At 48.2% G+C, this 12,599-nt stretch overlaps 1 protein-coding gene across 16 annotated transcripts in view; it reads left to right on the top strand.

Moving 5' to 3' along the window:
• NCOR2 (nuclear receptor corepressor 2) overlaps positions 1-12,599 on the top strand; it is a 355,660-nt gene that overhangs the window by 106,726 nt on the left and 236,335 nt on the right. For all 16 annotated transcript variants that reach the window (XM_028709377.2, XM_028709372.2, XM_028709364.2 and 13 more), the window contains exon 4: positions 10,881-11,055. In XM_028709377.2, the coding sequence (XP_028565210.2) occupies positions 10,881-11,055 (175 nt within the window). The remainder of the gene's footprint in view (positions 1-10,880; positions 11,056-12,599) is intronic.

The following is a 12,599-nucleotide window of genomic DNA, read 5'->3' as shown; positions in this document are numbered from 1 at the left end:
GTATGGGATCTACCTGGTGAGATCATTTGATTGTGGCCTTTCCCAGCTTTGTGGTCTAGGATAGCCAGAAAAATATCCACAACATTTCTTGGAAGTGGTTGCCAAACAGAAACCGTGGAGTTCCTTCCTTTCTCCATCAGTGGAAGTTTTTAAATATAGACCTGCATAAACATATGTCAAGAGCGGCTCAAGCCTAATTAATCCTTCTTTGGTGCAGCAGTTGTGGACTTAGGTGACCTCTTGAGGCCCTTTCCCCCACCCCCACGCTCCCCCTCTTTGTGTTTCTTGGATTTATTGGTGGCTGGAGGCTGCAGTGCTGGTGAGGGCTAGCCACACACAGCAAATTCCTTGGGCTTTCTCTGGCACCAGAAGCGGTCCCCTCATTTCCCCCTCGCCCTTCCTTCGCCAGAGGAGTGGGGAGGAGCAGCCGTCCATGCAGCTGAGCCCCCCCCCCCTGCAGATTCAAGCTAGACGCATCTGTAAGAGCTTTGGCTGGGTTCCCAGGTTCCGATTGCTTAGCTTCCAGCTGAGGCAGCTGGCTCTTGTGGGCTGGCAGGGGGTGGGGAGGAGCAGCGGCAGGCACAAGGGAGGCCTGTGAATTTGGAGGAGAGGATTCAAGCAAACAGCAAGCACAGACGGCTGCTGTGTCTCTGAGGGGAGGAGGAAAAACGGTTGAGGGCAGGAGGCCAAGCCTGGCATCGACCAGGGCTATCTGTGTCAGGCTGGTTTGCAGCCGATCCTCTACCCCTTGGCCTTAGGTAGAAGAGGGGTGGGAGACCTCAGGCCTAGGGTCTGAATATGGCCCCCCTGGACCCTCTGTCAGACCCTCAGCCATGCATTTGAACCCTCCTTGTGTGTGTTTCACCTGGCTAACGCCACTTGCGTGCCTGGGTGGAGGACAGAGAGGGGTGCCAGTAGGAACAAGCCTGCTGTAGAAAGGTAAAATATATCTGCTCCTCTGCTTGTCTTTGGCCCGGGCACCACTGTCATGTGGCCCTCAGAAGGCTGCTGAGAAAGGAATGTGGCCCACCAGCTGAAAAAGGTTCCCCACCCCTGAAGTAAAACAAGCTTGCCCAGCCTGCTGCCCCCAGATGTTTTTTGGTGAATACAACTCCCATCAGCTGTGACCCTTGCCCATGCTGGCTGGTGCTGATTGGCGTTGCAGTCCTACAATGTTTGATGGGAGCAGTAGGTTGAGGTGGGAGAACATTTGGAGAGGAATGGATGGTGGGGGGGGGATTATTACCGACTCACTGCCCATCTGCTGTCTGACGCCCTGAGTGTTAGTTTTTCCTTCCTTTTGTGTGGCATCTTAGTTGAGTGCTTGACCAGAGTACTGTGGAAGGTGCCACCACAATAACCTCCCTCCAGAAATGGCTGTTAACCGGAAATCTGCAGGAGCCCCGGTTTTCTTTTCTTTTCATCCACACCCCGCTTCCTCGCCTGCCTGTCAGTTCTCGTAAGACACTCCTGTTTTTCAAAGCAGCTTACTCACAGTCCTTGGTCTTCTCCTCATCACCAGCACAACAGCGCATTTCCTTCTCATTCCTTCAGCTTCTCCTTTTGGCTGAAATGCTTCTGCTTCTGGAAAGGCAAGAGAGCAACTGAGGGAGGGAGGGAGAGGAGCTTTTTGATTGATAGCTGGTGGGCTGCTCAGCAGCTCCAGAAATGAACCCCATGTGCCACATGAACAGCGGCTGGGGCCGTGGCAGGGGTGAGCAACCTCAGGCCTGGGGGCCAAAAGTTAGCCTTCAAGAATCTTTATCTGGCCCTCAAGGCTCCCCCCCCCCAAAGCCACACTCCCTCTTTCCAGGTTACTCCTCATGCTAGGCTTCCTTCGCATCCTCCATGAGTACTTGGCTTGGCTGGAATGGAGGCTAGAGAGAGTGTTTGTGTGTGGCAGCCAGCCTCCTGCACAAAGGTTTCTTGTTGCTCCTCCTCCACTGGCATGTTGCCCCTGGAAGTTTTTCCAGAAGAGAATGTGGCTCCTGGGCTGAGAAAGGTTCCCCGGCCCAGGCTTCAGCAGAGCCGGCCCACCCATGAGGCAAGGTGAGGCAACCGCCTGAGGCAGCAAGATCCTCAAGGCAGCAGATCTGGATGTCAGTCTTTCTTTCCTCCTTGTTCCTGGTGTGGCACTTCCCTCACTCCTTCCCCTCACCTTGGGCTGCGCTGTCTGTTTTTTGACAGCAAAGGCCACTATTTGTGCTCCAAGACCTCTCCCAACATTTCTCCTGAACACTACAAGTGAAGCTTTCACAGCGATCTACATAACAATGTGTTTCGCAGTTATGATCCCTTGAGGTTCTGAAGCTCACAATGCCCTCTAAATACCACCCCTTGCATGTTCCAAAGGCTTTGTGAAGGCAAAAAAGGGGGTGAAATCAAGTATCCAAGTTCTGTTTGGCAATAGGCAGGTATGGCGAACCCTCCAGCCTCTCCAGGCCTCTTTCTTCAGCCCTCTGGCCCCTCCTTAGGCCTGCTGAGCCAGACCCCTCACTGGCCCCGCTTTGCCCCTTCGTTGCCTGGATGGATGGGCATGAGCCGAAACTAGCCCAATGTCCCAAGTTAAAAGTCGCATGATTTGCTCGGCCGACTTCTGCCTCTGGCCTTGCCCACCATCGGCAGGTTGCTTAGAAGAAAACTCTGCCCTTGGGTTCCCTGCCCCGTGGTCGAAGGAGACTCAAATCGGAGAGGCTCTCCCAGTCTGTCTGCTGGCGGGCCACTTCACGCTGCAGAATAGTGGAAGAATGTTGTCCCCACAGGCCCAACATGACGTCACATGTGCATGCCTGGCGGATATTCGGCTGCTTCTTCCTGAGCTCAGAGCCAAGTCATGGCCCATGTAACGGCCAGCTTTGGGGCTTGTTCTGAGTTATTTTTATATTCCAGAATCTGTGTTGTCTGTCTTGCTGCCTGCCTCCTCCCTCCCTGTTTGTCAGGTTCCACATCTGCTTGCATGTTCTTTGGCCTTCAGATCAGGCTCCTTCTAGGAGGAAGGGCAGTTGCTCAGTGGTAGAGGAGATACAGATCCCAGGTCAGCCTTCAACATCTCCAGGTGGATTTAGAAAAGATTCCCTTCTGGAAACCTTAGAGAATTATTGTCAGCCAGTGTTGACAATACAGAACTAGATGGAATAACAATCTGATATAAGTCAGCTTTCTATTTTTTTTCCTTTAATTTTTTAATTTATAATATTTTAATTAAACAAAATTTAGTAAATACAGATTTACTAGTAAATTTAGTAAATTAAACAAAATAAAAAGAAAATACAGAAGAAAATGAAATTAAAGGTATATTATATACTATACATGCAAACAACTTGTATTCCATATATGCTTGTTTAGTATACAGGTATTGTCAGGGAACTGCCATCGGAACAGGGGAGGGAGGCAGGGGGGCGTTGGGATACAGAGAGCTTCCAAAACTCCTGAGGAGCAGTTCTTCTTCCATTGGTGGGGAAAGCCACCCCTTCAGTGGAGAAGAGGGGAAAGGGCTTGAGGATGCTGCGGAGAGCCCCAGTGCCTCACCTAGCCAGGCTGGCCAGGAGGGACGCACGCCTCTTCCGTCGCCCAGCTTGCGCAGAAGGGTAAAACACAAGGAAGGGAGGCGGAGGCTTGGGGTGTCGAAGTTCTTATGTTGGGGGAGAAGCCGGAAGGGGCGACTCCCGGATTTTGTAAGTGACTAAGACGGACATGCACTTTGGAGATCTGCACTGTAAATAGTTTTCACAATAAAAACCTGTAAAAGACAGGTTTGGAGTCCTGCCTGGTTACTTGTGAGCAACCACCAGCAGCATCTGACAGGTATATAATGTTATCATCCAAATACATATATGGTTATTTATAACCTATTATATTTTTTATAAAAGCTTTCCCAATATTGTTATATTTTTCCGTAGAAAGGCTACATCTGTAAGCAAGTTGTTCATACATTGCGAGTGCTGTCATATGTTCAATCCATTGACTAAAGGGGGCCATAGATTTATCTTTACTGTGCCTCAATACTAGCCTTTTTGCCATAGTAAGGCAGCTTTCTATGACTCTAGTTTCTAAGGATCGCATCCTGCAAGCACATCACTGGTTTTTTTTAGGGGAGTGGGTGGGTGTTGGCTGCTTCCACTTTTGCTCCAATCCTGCTCTGAAGGGATTTTATTATTCAGACCCTCAGGCTGAAAAGTGATCCTGCCTCCATGCCTTCTGTGTGTCCCTGAAGCTGTTAACCAGGGGCCAGACTGCCTGCATCCAGCACCAATGCCTTCCAAATCTGGTAGTAGTATTCAAGCACACAGTCTCTCGCCTGCAGTTAAATTGGTACAGTCCTTGAAGATCTGTGCCATATTTTGCTTGTGGAGCCGTGCAAGTTGTCCCTGAGGCACTTTTATCTGGAGTTGTGAGGCATTTAACCTTGCAACACCTAGACAGTGCTTTACCACTAAGCTATGCCTTGCCACACCTCTTCTATTGTTTGTGGGCCATTTTCTGGAAGGTTTCCCCTGCAGCGTGTGTGCCGTGGGCCCCGCCAGCTGGGACAAATGAGCTTTGAAAAGTTATTTTAAGATCTCCTTTTCGTACACGTTGTACCACAAATACTTGCAGAGGAATGTGCTGGCAATCTTGCTTCTTTTCTTTGATCACCGCCCCAAGGCATATTTCTAACATCCTAGGCTGTCCCTGAACCGTTCAGAAATGGTGTAGTGTTGCCCAGGAATATTTGAAGTGTGCCCTTGAAACATCAAGATTTGCAGGCCCAATGCAAGGTGCTCACGTTGGTGTCTAGGCCCCAAATGTCTGAAAAGCTGCTTCCATCCTGTTGTAAATAAAATAAATGCCCTTTTCCCTATCACAATCCCCACAGAGACCCTCTTGAGTGCTAAGATCAGTGGAGGGTTTTTTCTTGGTAATACTGCCACCTTCAGAAGTGTCAGGAATGGCTGTCTGGGACAGGGCTTTCTCTGTGGCAACCCCCAAGTTGTGGAGCTCCTTCCCCAGAGAGGTGCATCAAGCACCTTTGGTGCATAGTTTTTGCCGTATTCTGAAGATGCAGATCTTTACCCCAGCCTTTGACAGTTAAGGTATTTCTGTTTTTGCTTAATTTGTACCTTGCTGCTTTTGTTTGAAATGGTTTTGCATTGTATTTTTACAATTGTTTACAAACGGTTTTACAATTGGAAGCATGATTGCATTGCAGTGGCCTCTTCTAGGACCTCACAGTGGAGGGTGGGTAAGAAAGCATATAAGTAAATATATTAATGTAGCAAAAGGACTAGAATTGCATATATTTTCCCTTAAAAGTTGGAGTAGATCACAGCAGAATGGTCTTCAGTGTTCAGGTGTAAGCCTTACGCTACAAAAGGGTAGTGCCCCCTTTTAAGAAAGGGAGTGCCCAGGGAACATCACCCTCGGAAGGTGGGCTGGAGAAAGCATGGTGTGCCTTGCTGAGTCAAAACAAGTTGACGCTGGTCCTCCAGCTCAAAATGTGAATGTGGGTTTTGGCATGTTTTCCATTTTAGATGGAGAACCTGTGGCCCTCTAGACTTGCTGGACTGTAGCTTCTACCATCCCTGATGCATTGGGACATGCTGGCCAGCAGGACTGATGATGGGTTGGCATTCAAAAACACCTGTTGTACACTTTGAGCCACACCTGCAGTCCTCCAGCCTGCTCATTTTGCTTCAGGTGGAGTTTTCTTGTAGTTCACCGAGCTGTAGAAACAATATGTAAATCTGGTGGCCCTCTGAATGTTGATGGATTCCAACTCCTGTGATCCCTATTGACCTCGCAGGCTGGGGTTTATATGGGGGTCGGAGTCTTAACAGCATCTGGAGGGCCATCCCTGGCTTTTTATGCTTTTCTTTCACTGCCGTGTAGAAAACCAGCAGGAAACACTTCACATATATTTATCTCAGCTGGCAGCCCTTCTGCAAGTATCATTATCTGTATGTTTGCAGTATTATTACCCCCATATGGCAGATGGAGGGCCTCTGGTAGAAAGCGGGAGGCTTGCTGAAGGCCACCGAAGGAGATTGGAAGCAAGTGGGCTCTTTGGAGACTTTGGAGCTTGAACACGGAAAGTTCAGGTTGCAGGCTGGAGTCATGCAGCTACCCAGGACTATTTTTCCATAGGCCTCACAACCCACTGCAGGCCCAAAGGGGTATGGAACCCTTTTAATAGGCAAGCAACATTTGTTTTATAAAGATTGCTTTTCATGCTAAAAACACAAAGAAACAAAACCATACCTCCCAATGCAGTTTATGAACTTTATATCCACCAGTGCACAAATACAACATAATAGCAAAACATTGAGTTCATTCAAGCAATATTCACATTTGGTACTAACAATACAGTAACAGTAACCTAGCATAACATTAATAATCAGGATAGCACCTACAGCCCAACTCCTAAATTTGCCCGCAAAGGCTAAATGATAGGTATTTGAGGCTTGTTTAAATATTTGGAGGATGGGGCTTGCCTGGGCTCACTCAAAATAAATCTTTGCAGTTACGTGGCCACCACTGAGAAGACCATGTTCCCTGTTCCTCTCAGAACAAAATCTCTTGATTGGCCAGATCTGATATAAATACTTTCTCTCTTACCCGGACAGCAGATTTCAAAACAGGCCAATTGCCAGAAAAGCAAGGACAAGACTCGCCCGTTGCCTTTTTTAGTGGGGGAATATATCTTCAGTTAGTGGTAGTGCACACACTGGTGTGGCAGAAGAGGATGGCCAGTGTGGTGGGAAGATTCAAGGACAATCAAGGAAACACATGAACATTTCAGTGTAGTATAATATATTTAAAAAAAAAATATTTGTAGAATATGGATAGATATATTTTCAAAATGTGAGCAAGAGCATCAAGTGATACTGAGGACAGCCCTAGTTGTGTTTTCCAATGTATTTCTTTTCAATGAAATATTTCGTGTGGCCCAGAGAACGAAGTTTGAGAACCACTGCCTTAGGTGAATAGATCACTCTCCCCCCTCACTCAACACTGTGCAACCAGCTTAGCACATTCTCACCACCACCATTACCTCCCCAGGCACTGAATGTTTTTGTTGCCAACAGGACAGTATTCTCTGCTTTCAGCATTTCATAGAACCATAGAATTTTAGAGTTGGAAGGGACCTTGAGGGTCATCTAGTCCAGCCCCCTGAAATCCAGGCTCCATCTTCTAACTCTGGGAACTGACCTCAGTTGGAGGACCCCACACTCCCCCTCTCCCGCACCCTGGTTTGGGAAACCCACCTGGCCTAGATTCAGGCTTAACCACCCTCAGCCCTAGCCTAGCCTTGTTCAGTGGTGTGGCACAACAGTCTTGGACTGTGGACTGCATGGTCCTGCAGGAATGTTTTTTCAGCCAGACAGCTGCATGCGCTTCTGGACAACCTTCCAGCAGCAGGTGGAGCCAGGGGCCACATATGTAAATGTTATATTTGTACACTTGGCTAGTTTCCTTATATGCTCATGCACCCCTCTCTGTCCTCCGCTGAGATGAGCTTGAGACAGCTCAGTTGGTAGAGCATAATACTTTTAATCTCAGGGTTGTGGGTTTGAGCCCCACCTTGGGCAAAATATTCCTGCATTGCAGGGGGTTGAAATAGATGGCCTGTGTGGTCCCTCCCAACTCTGCAATTCTAAGCAAGAGGCATTATCACAGCTCAGGAGCCCAAAAGCAAACAGGGAGGGTGTGCATCTGGGGGAGAGGTGTCACCTGGGGAGAGTCCCAAGGACCAGCTACAGGGAGCCTGAGGGTCCCCACACATGTCTTATGGGGAGGTCTTATTTAGGTGGCATTTCCACCTTTTGAGGGATGCGGGTGGCGCTGTGGGTTAAACCACAGAGCCTAGGTCTTGCCGATCAGAAGGTCGGTGGTTCGAATCCCCGCGATGGGGTGAGATCCCGTTGCTTGGTCCCTACTCCTGCCCACCTAGCAGTTTGAAAGCACGTCAACGTGCAAGTACAGTGGTGCCTCGCAAGACGAAAAGAATCCGTTCCGCGATTCTCTTCGTCTAGCGGTTTTTTCGTCTTGCGAAGCAAGCCCATTGACAGCTTAGTGGATTAGCGCTACAGCGGTCTAGCAGCTTTTCACGATCAGCTGTTAAGCGGCTTATCAGTGGAACAGCTGATAGGCGGCTTAGCGGCTTAGGAAAAGGGGGGGGGGAGCGAAAAAAACCCGCGGGGACTCGCAAGATTTTTTCGTCTTGCGAAGCAACCCCATAGGGAAATTCGTTTTGCGAAGCGCCTCCAAAACGGAAAACCCTTTCGTCTAGCAGGTTTTCCGTCTTGCGAGGCGTTCGTCTTGCGGGGCACCACTGTAGATAAATAGTTACTGCTCCGGCGGGAAGGTAAACAGCATTTCCATGCGCTGCTCTGGTTCACCAGAAGCGGCTTAGTCCTGCTGGCCACATGACCCGGAAGCTGTACGCTGGTTCCCTCGGCCAGTAAAGTGAGATGAGTCGGCCACGACTGGACCTAATGGTCGGGGTCCCTTTACCTTTACCACCTTTTGAAGGAAGTGATGTAAGCCAGTCCTGATTTGTTTGGAGGGGGCACATCCTGATCCATCACCTGAGTGGGGCTCTAGAGCAGAATGTTGCAGTTATTCCAGTTCATGCCTTCTTTGCCCCACTCATTCCACCATCTTCACTCTACCTGAATACCCAGGGTGGGTAGGTGGGTACAGTTGTATCTGCATAGTCACTTCAGAAAAATTCAATATATGGATAGAGAGTTCATTATGTGTAGTGCTTTTCTGAGGGGAGCGGGGAAGATTAATCATTAGACTTCCGTCTTGAGGAAAGAAATGGAAGCTGTAACAAATGGCTGTACATGTAAATTTGCCCTGTGCATTTTTGCCTCCACCCATAGTAGTAAAGGCAAGGCAGTTTGTTTTCAAAGGAGGTTTGGGTAGGTTTGTGAGTCATTCTTCCTTGGAGCTGGTCGTTGTTAAGGGTTCCTCACCCGCTTTTAATTCTGTTTTCTTCATCTTTTTTCTTTTCCCCTTCCTGGCAATTAAGGTTTTGAAGCATTTGTCCCATGGTAACGAGAAGTATGGTCCTTTTGTCAAAAACGATACATTCTGTGCACCTTAATAAGCCTACGTTTGCTTGCAGCCCTCCGAAGCAGACGTGCGGAGTGTGTTGAGAGGGGAAAGCTTAATTGCGATTCTTATTGAAAGCAATTAATCCTCTTGATTGAGGGGTTGGGAAGATGGTGGTGGGTTGGGGCTAGGGAGACGAGCTGGTAGCACTTGCACTGCTAATGCCAGATGTGATACCACAATAGGTTTACCAGATTTAAGATGCAGCCAAATAGGTTTGCGAAGGGGTTTCTCCTCTTCATCTCCTGTCGTCACCTTTTGGTCATAGAATCATAGAATTGTAGAGTCTGAAGGGACCCTGAGGATCATCTAGTTTTAGTCCAATACCCTCAATGTGGGAATGAATATGCAGCTGTCCCATATTGGGACCGAACCTGCAACCTTGGTGTTATCAGCCCCATGCGTCCTGATGCTGTTGGACTCCCAGCAGCCCCAGCAACATAACAAGGGCAACAGCTAAGTATGGCTAGTATGATTATTTCTCAATTGTTTCTCACAAGCCACAAGGCATCCTCAAGTGGTTTACAATCACCCAGGAGTATCTGGAGGGCCTCAGGTTCCCAGTTTCCACCCTACAAGGACTCTTGAGGGCAACTGGATCCTTGAGGGTGGTTTGGGGGGTGGGGTTCAGCTTGTGCATCCCCACTGACTAAAGGAGGGAAGCTCCAGGGAGACTAGGACATTGGTTATGAGACTCCCTTGCACCCACCGGGTGAGAGAGGACCAGCTGATATTTTCTGGCACCAGTGAAAGTTTCCCGACCACAGTGACTTTTTTCCATGGCCCACAACTGTGCAAGAGCAGGGCCTGGCAGGGGGTGACACCTGATCCAGATCGTGATTACAAAAGGGAATCCAGGTGGGACTTCTTTCCCTGGGAAAGCTCTGCAATGGCCAAGGGAGGCTGAGACTTCAAGCTGAGGGAAATGTTATGCTGTGCAGACTTGGGAGGAATGGATTCAAGTTGCCTTCTGCCCTAGGGATATATGTCAGGCCTGCCTCAAGGAGCTTTTTTGAAGATGCTTGCTAGGAATACAGCAGAGGGCTTAGCAAATGGGAAAGATTCAGCATAGTGACGAATAGTGTGTCAGGCACTCAGGTTGAAAGACTGTCAAGCTTTTAACGAACGTTTGTGTATGAGAATCAAACAATGAAACCAAGAAGGGGCGGTGAGGGAAGTCAAATAAAATTATGGTTTTAAAATCTGTTGATGATGCTTTTGTTGTTACTTTTGGAAAATTTAATAAAATGTTCTCAAAAAAGAAAGAAAGACTGTCAAGCACCTGAAGCAACAACAGAAAGCCCCGAGGCAAAATGGCAGATATTCAGCCTTGTTGGGTGGTGCAAGAGAGATTATAGTGTGGTGTGTGTGCGTGTTTCTTCTTAGCAGGGTTTGCTTACTGAGGAAGAGCAGCAGATCTAGGAGTCTTTATAGTGAGGCAGTATACAAATTCAATCAATGAATCTATTAATAGCAGGCAGTGCCATAGGATCGGCTGTGTGCACTTGTGTGATCCTTAGGACTGAGAGGATTCTGGGAGGGTGTGAGGACATCTCAGCCTGAACTGCTCACAGTTCCCTTTTCTGGCTAGTGGAAAAGCTGCAGGAAACTGTCCTTCACCAAGGCTGCTAGGCCAGGACCCAGCACTACCTGTCACAGCAGTCAGAATTCCTGTGCCCCTTTCTTTTGCTTTCTCTGGACTGCAGGTGTTACTCTGCATCCCAGGACTAAGGCTGCCTTGTGGCCCTGTAACGGATCCTTTCTTTTTGCCTCCCCATCAGGTCGCAGGAGTTGCACGCCCGAGCTGAGTCACATTCCTACCTCTCTGACCTGAGCAAACAGTCGGAAATTGAGTTCATTGAGACGAAACGGCCCCGGCTGGAGCTGCTGCAAGAGCCTTTGCTGAGACATTCACCTCTGCTCAGTCAGCAGGGAGGGACGGAGGATCTCTCCAAGGTAAGCCAAGGAGCCAGGCACACGCAGTACAGTACATGTTGGTTTTGCGATGAGGAAAAGGAGGAGGAGGAGGTGGCGGCTGGGAGAAATACAATGGGCAACTTGAAAACTGTCTGTGTGGGCTGCAATATTCTAGCTGTTTGCAATATGCAGCCAGCAAATGGATTTTTAGAACTCTCACCTCTGCTGGTCTTAGAGGCTGGTTCAGAGGAACTAAAATGTTGGCGTTGTCTTCACCTTACATGGGCCCACTGGCTGAACGCTTTGCAGCATAAGGGCCTGACAGGCACCCCAGAATGCACCGAACACCTTGCAGACCCCACAAAATTCTGCTTTGCCAAATGGAAGGATTTGCAACCTTAATGGATTTGTCTGCAATATTGTCTGCAGGGCAAGCCAAGGTTTTTGGAAGCTGGATGAACAGGAGGGCTGCTGGTGTAAGTGAACTGAAGGACAAAGGGTGGCAGAAAGACAAGAGAGCAGAGTAGTGGGTTGGGAAGCAGTGGTGTGGTGCAGTGGATAGAGGTTCCTTTCCTTCTGTCAGCTGAGACGTTCACTCACTGATCAGCTATTGCCTCTCAGTGTGAATCCACCTTACAGAGTTTTTGTGAAGATTTTGTTTCTGTTTTGCTTTTATTAGTATTTTGTATTCTAATTTTGTATTTTTCTGTAGTGAAGTGCCTCAGGATCTTCAGATTTAAATAATAATAGCAACAATAACAACAACATGGGCTAGCCTTATGCACACTGCCCTGAGCTCTTTTCAGAATAAGTGGGATACAAGTCGGTTGAGTTGAGAGAGAAAAAATAGGTGGAGGTGACTGAGGGAAAGGATGATGGGGAAGAAGCTGTGAAGGAGTGTGTAGAAGCACAGAAGGCAAGGAGCTCCCAGGGCTATAAAAGAAGTGGGGAGGGTTTCTTAAGGGGCAGGGTATTGCATGTGGATTTGAATAAACGATTTGGCTGCAGGCAGTGATAGTCCTGCACCTGCATATTGGACTATAGGCTGTTGTGTGTCCCTTTCAGACTGAGTGTTGGATGCTCAGTTGCGGAGGCCTTGAATTTGGCTGCAGTTTTGGCTTTGGAAAAGCATGCTCTGAACTGCAAATGCTTGGCACAAACCTCAATTGCCAATTTTGTTTGTCTATGGCGGTCTGAGTGGGCTATAATCGTTCTCCGAGTGAGTTGTAATATATTTATGTGCCCCTGTGGGGTGGACTTTTGGCCTTGTATGATTTACTTGGTCTTTCACTGCGACCTAGAGGTACACCAGCTAGAGCCAGATGCCAAGTAGTGGGGTGTGTGGGTGTGCATGCATGCGTAGTTAGGAAAGAAGGTGCCTCTGATCAGTGCCAGAAATGAGAACTTAATCTTCTATCCCAGCTCCACTCCTGGTCTTTCTCTAAGGCTTTCTTAACTTAAAGCAGTCTAATTTAGATTTAGACCACAGATTTTGCTGGGAATAATTTTTGCATCATCTTCAACCTTTCTGGGCCTATGGGCAAATTTGCAAACTGGAGAAGCTTGTACTGTACCATACACAC

This window comes from Podarcis muralis, chromosome 16 (genome assembly GCF_964188315.1).
Source record: "Podarcis muralis chromosome 16, rPodMur119.hap1.1, whole genome shotgun sequence".
Taxonomy (NCBI): Eukaryota; Metazoa; Chordata; class Lepidosauria; order Squamata; family Lacertidae; genus Podarcis; species Podarcis muralis.
Note: the sequence above shows the minus strand (reverse complement) of the source record. Positions and strands in the feature narration are given on the sequence as shown.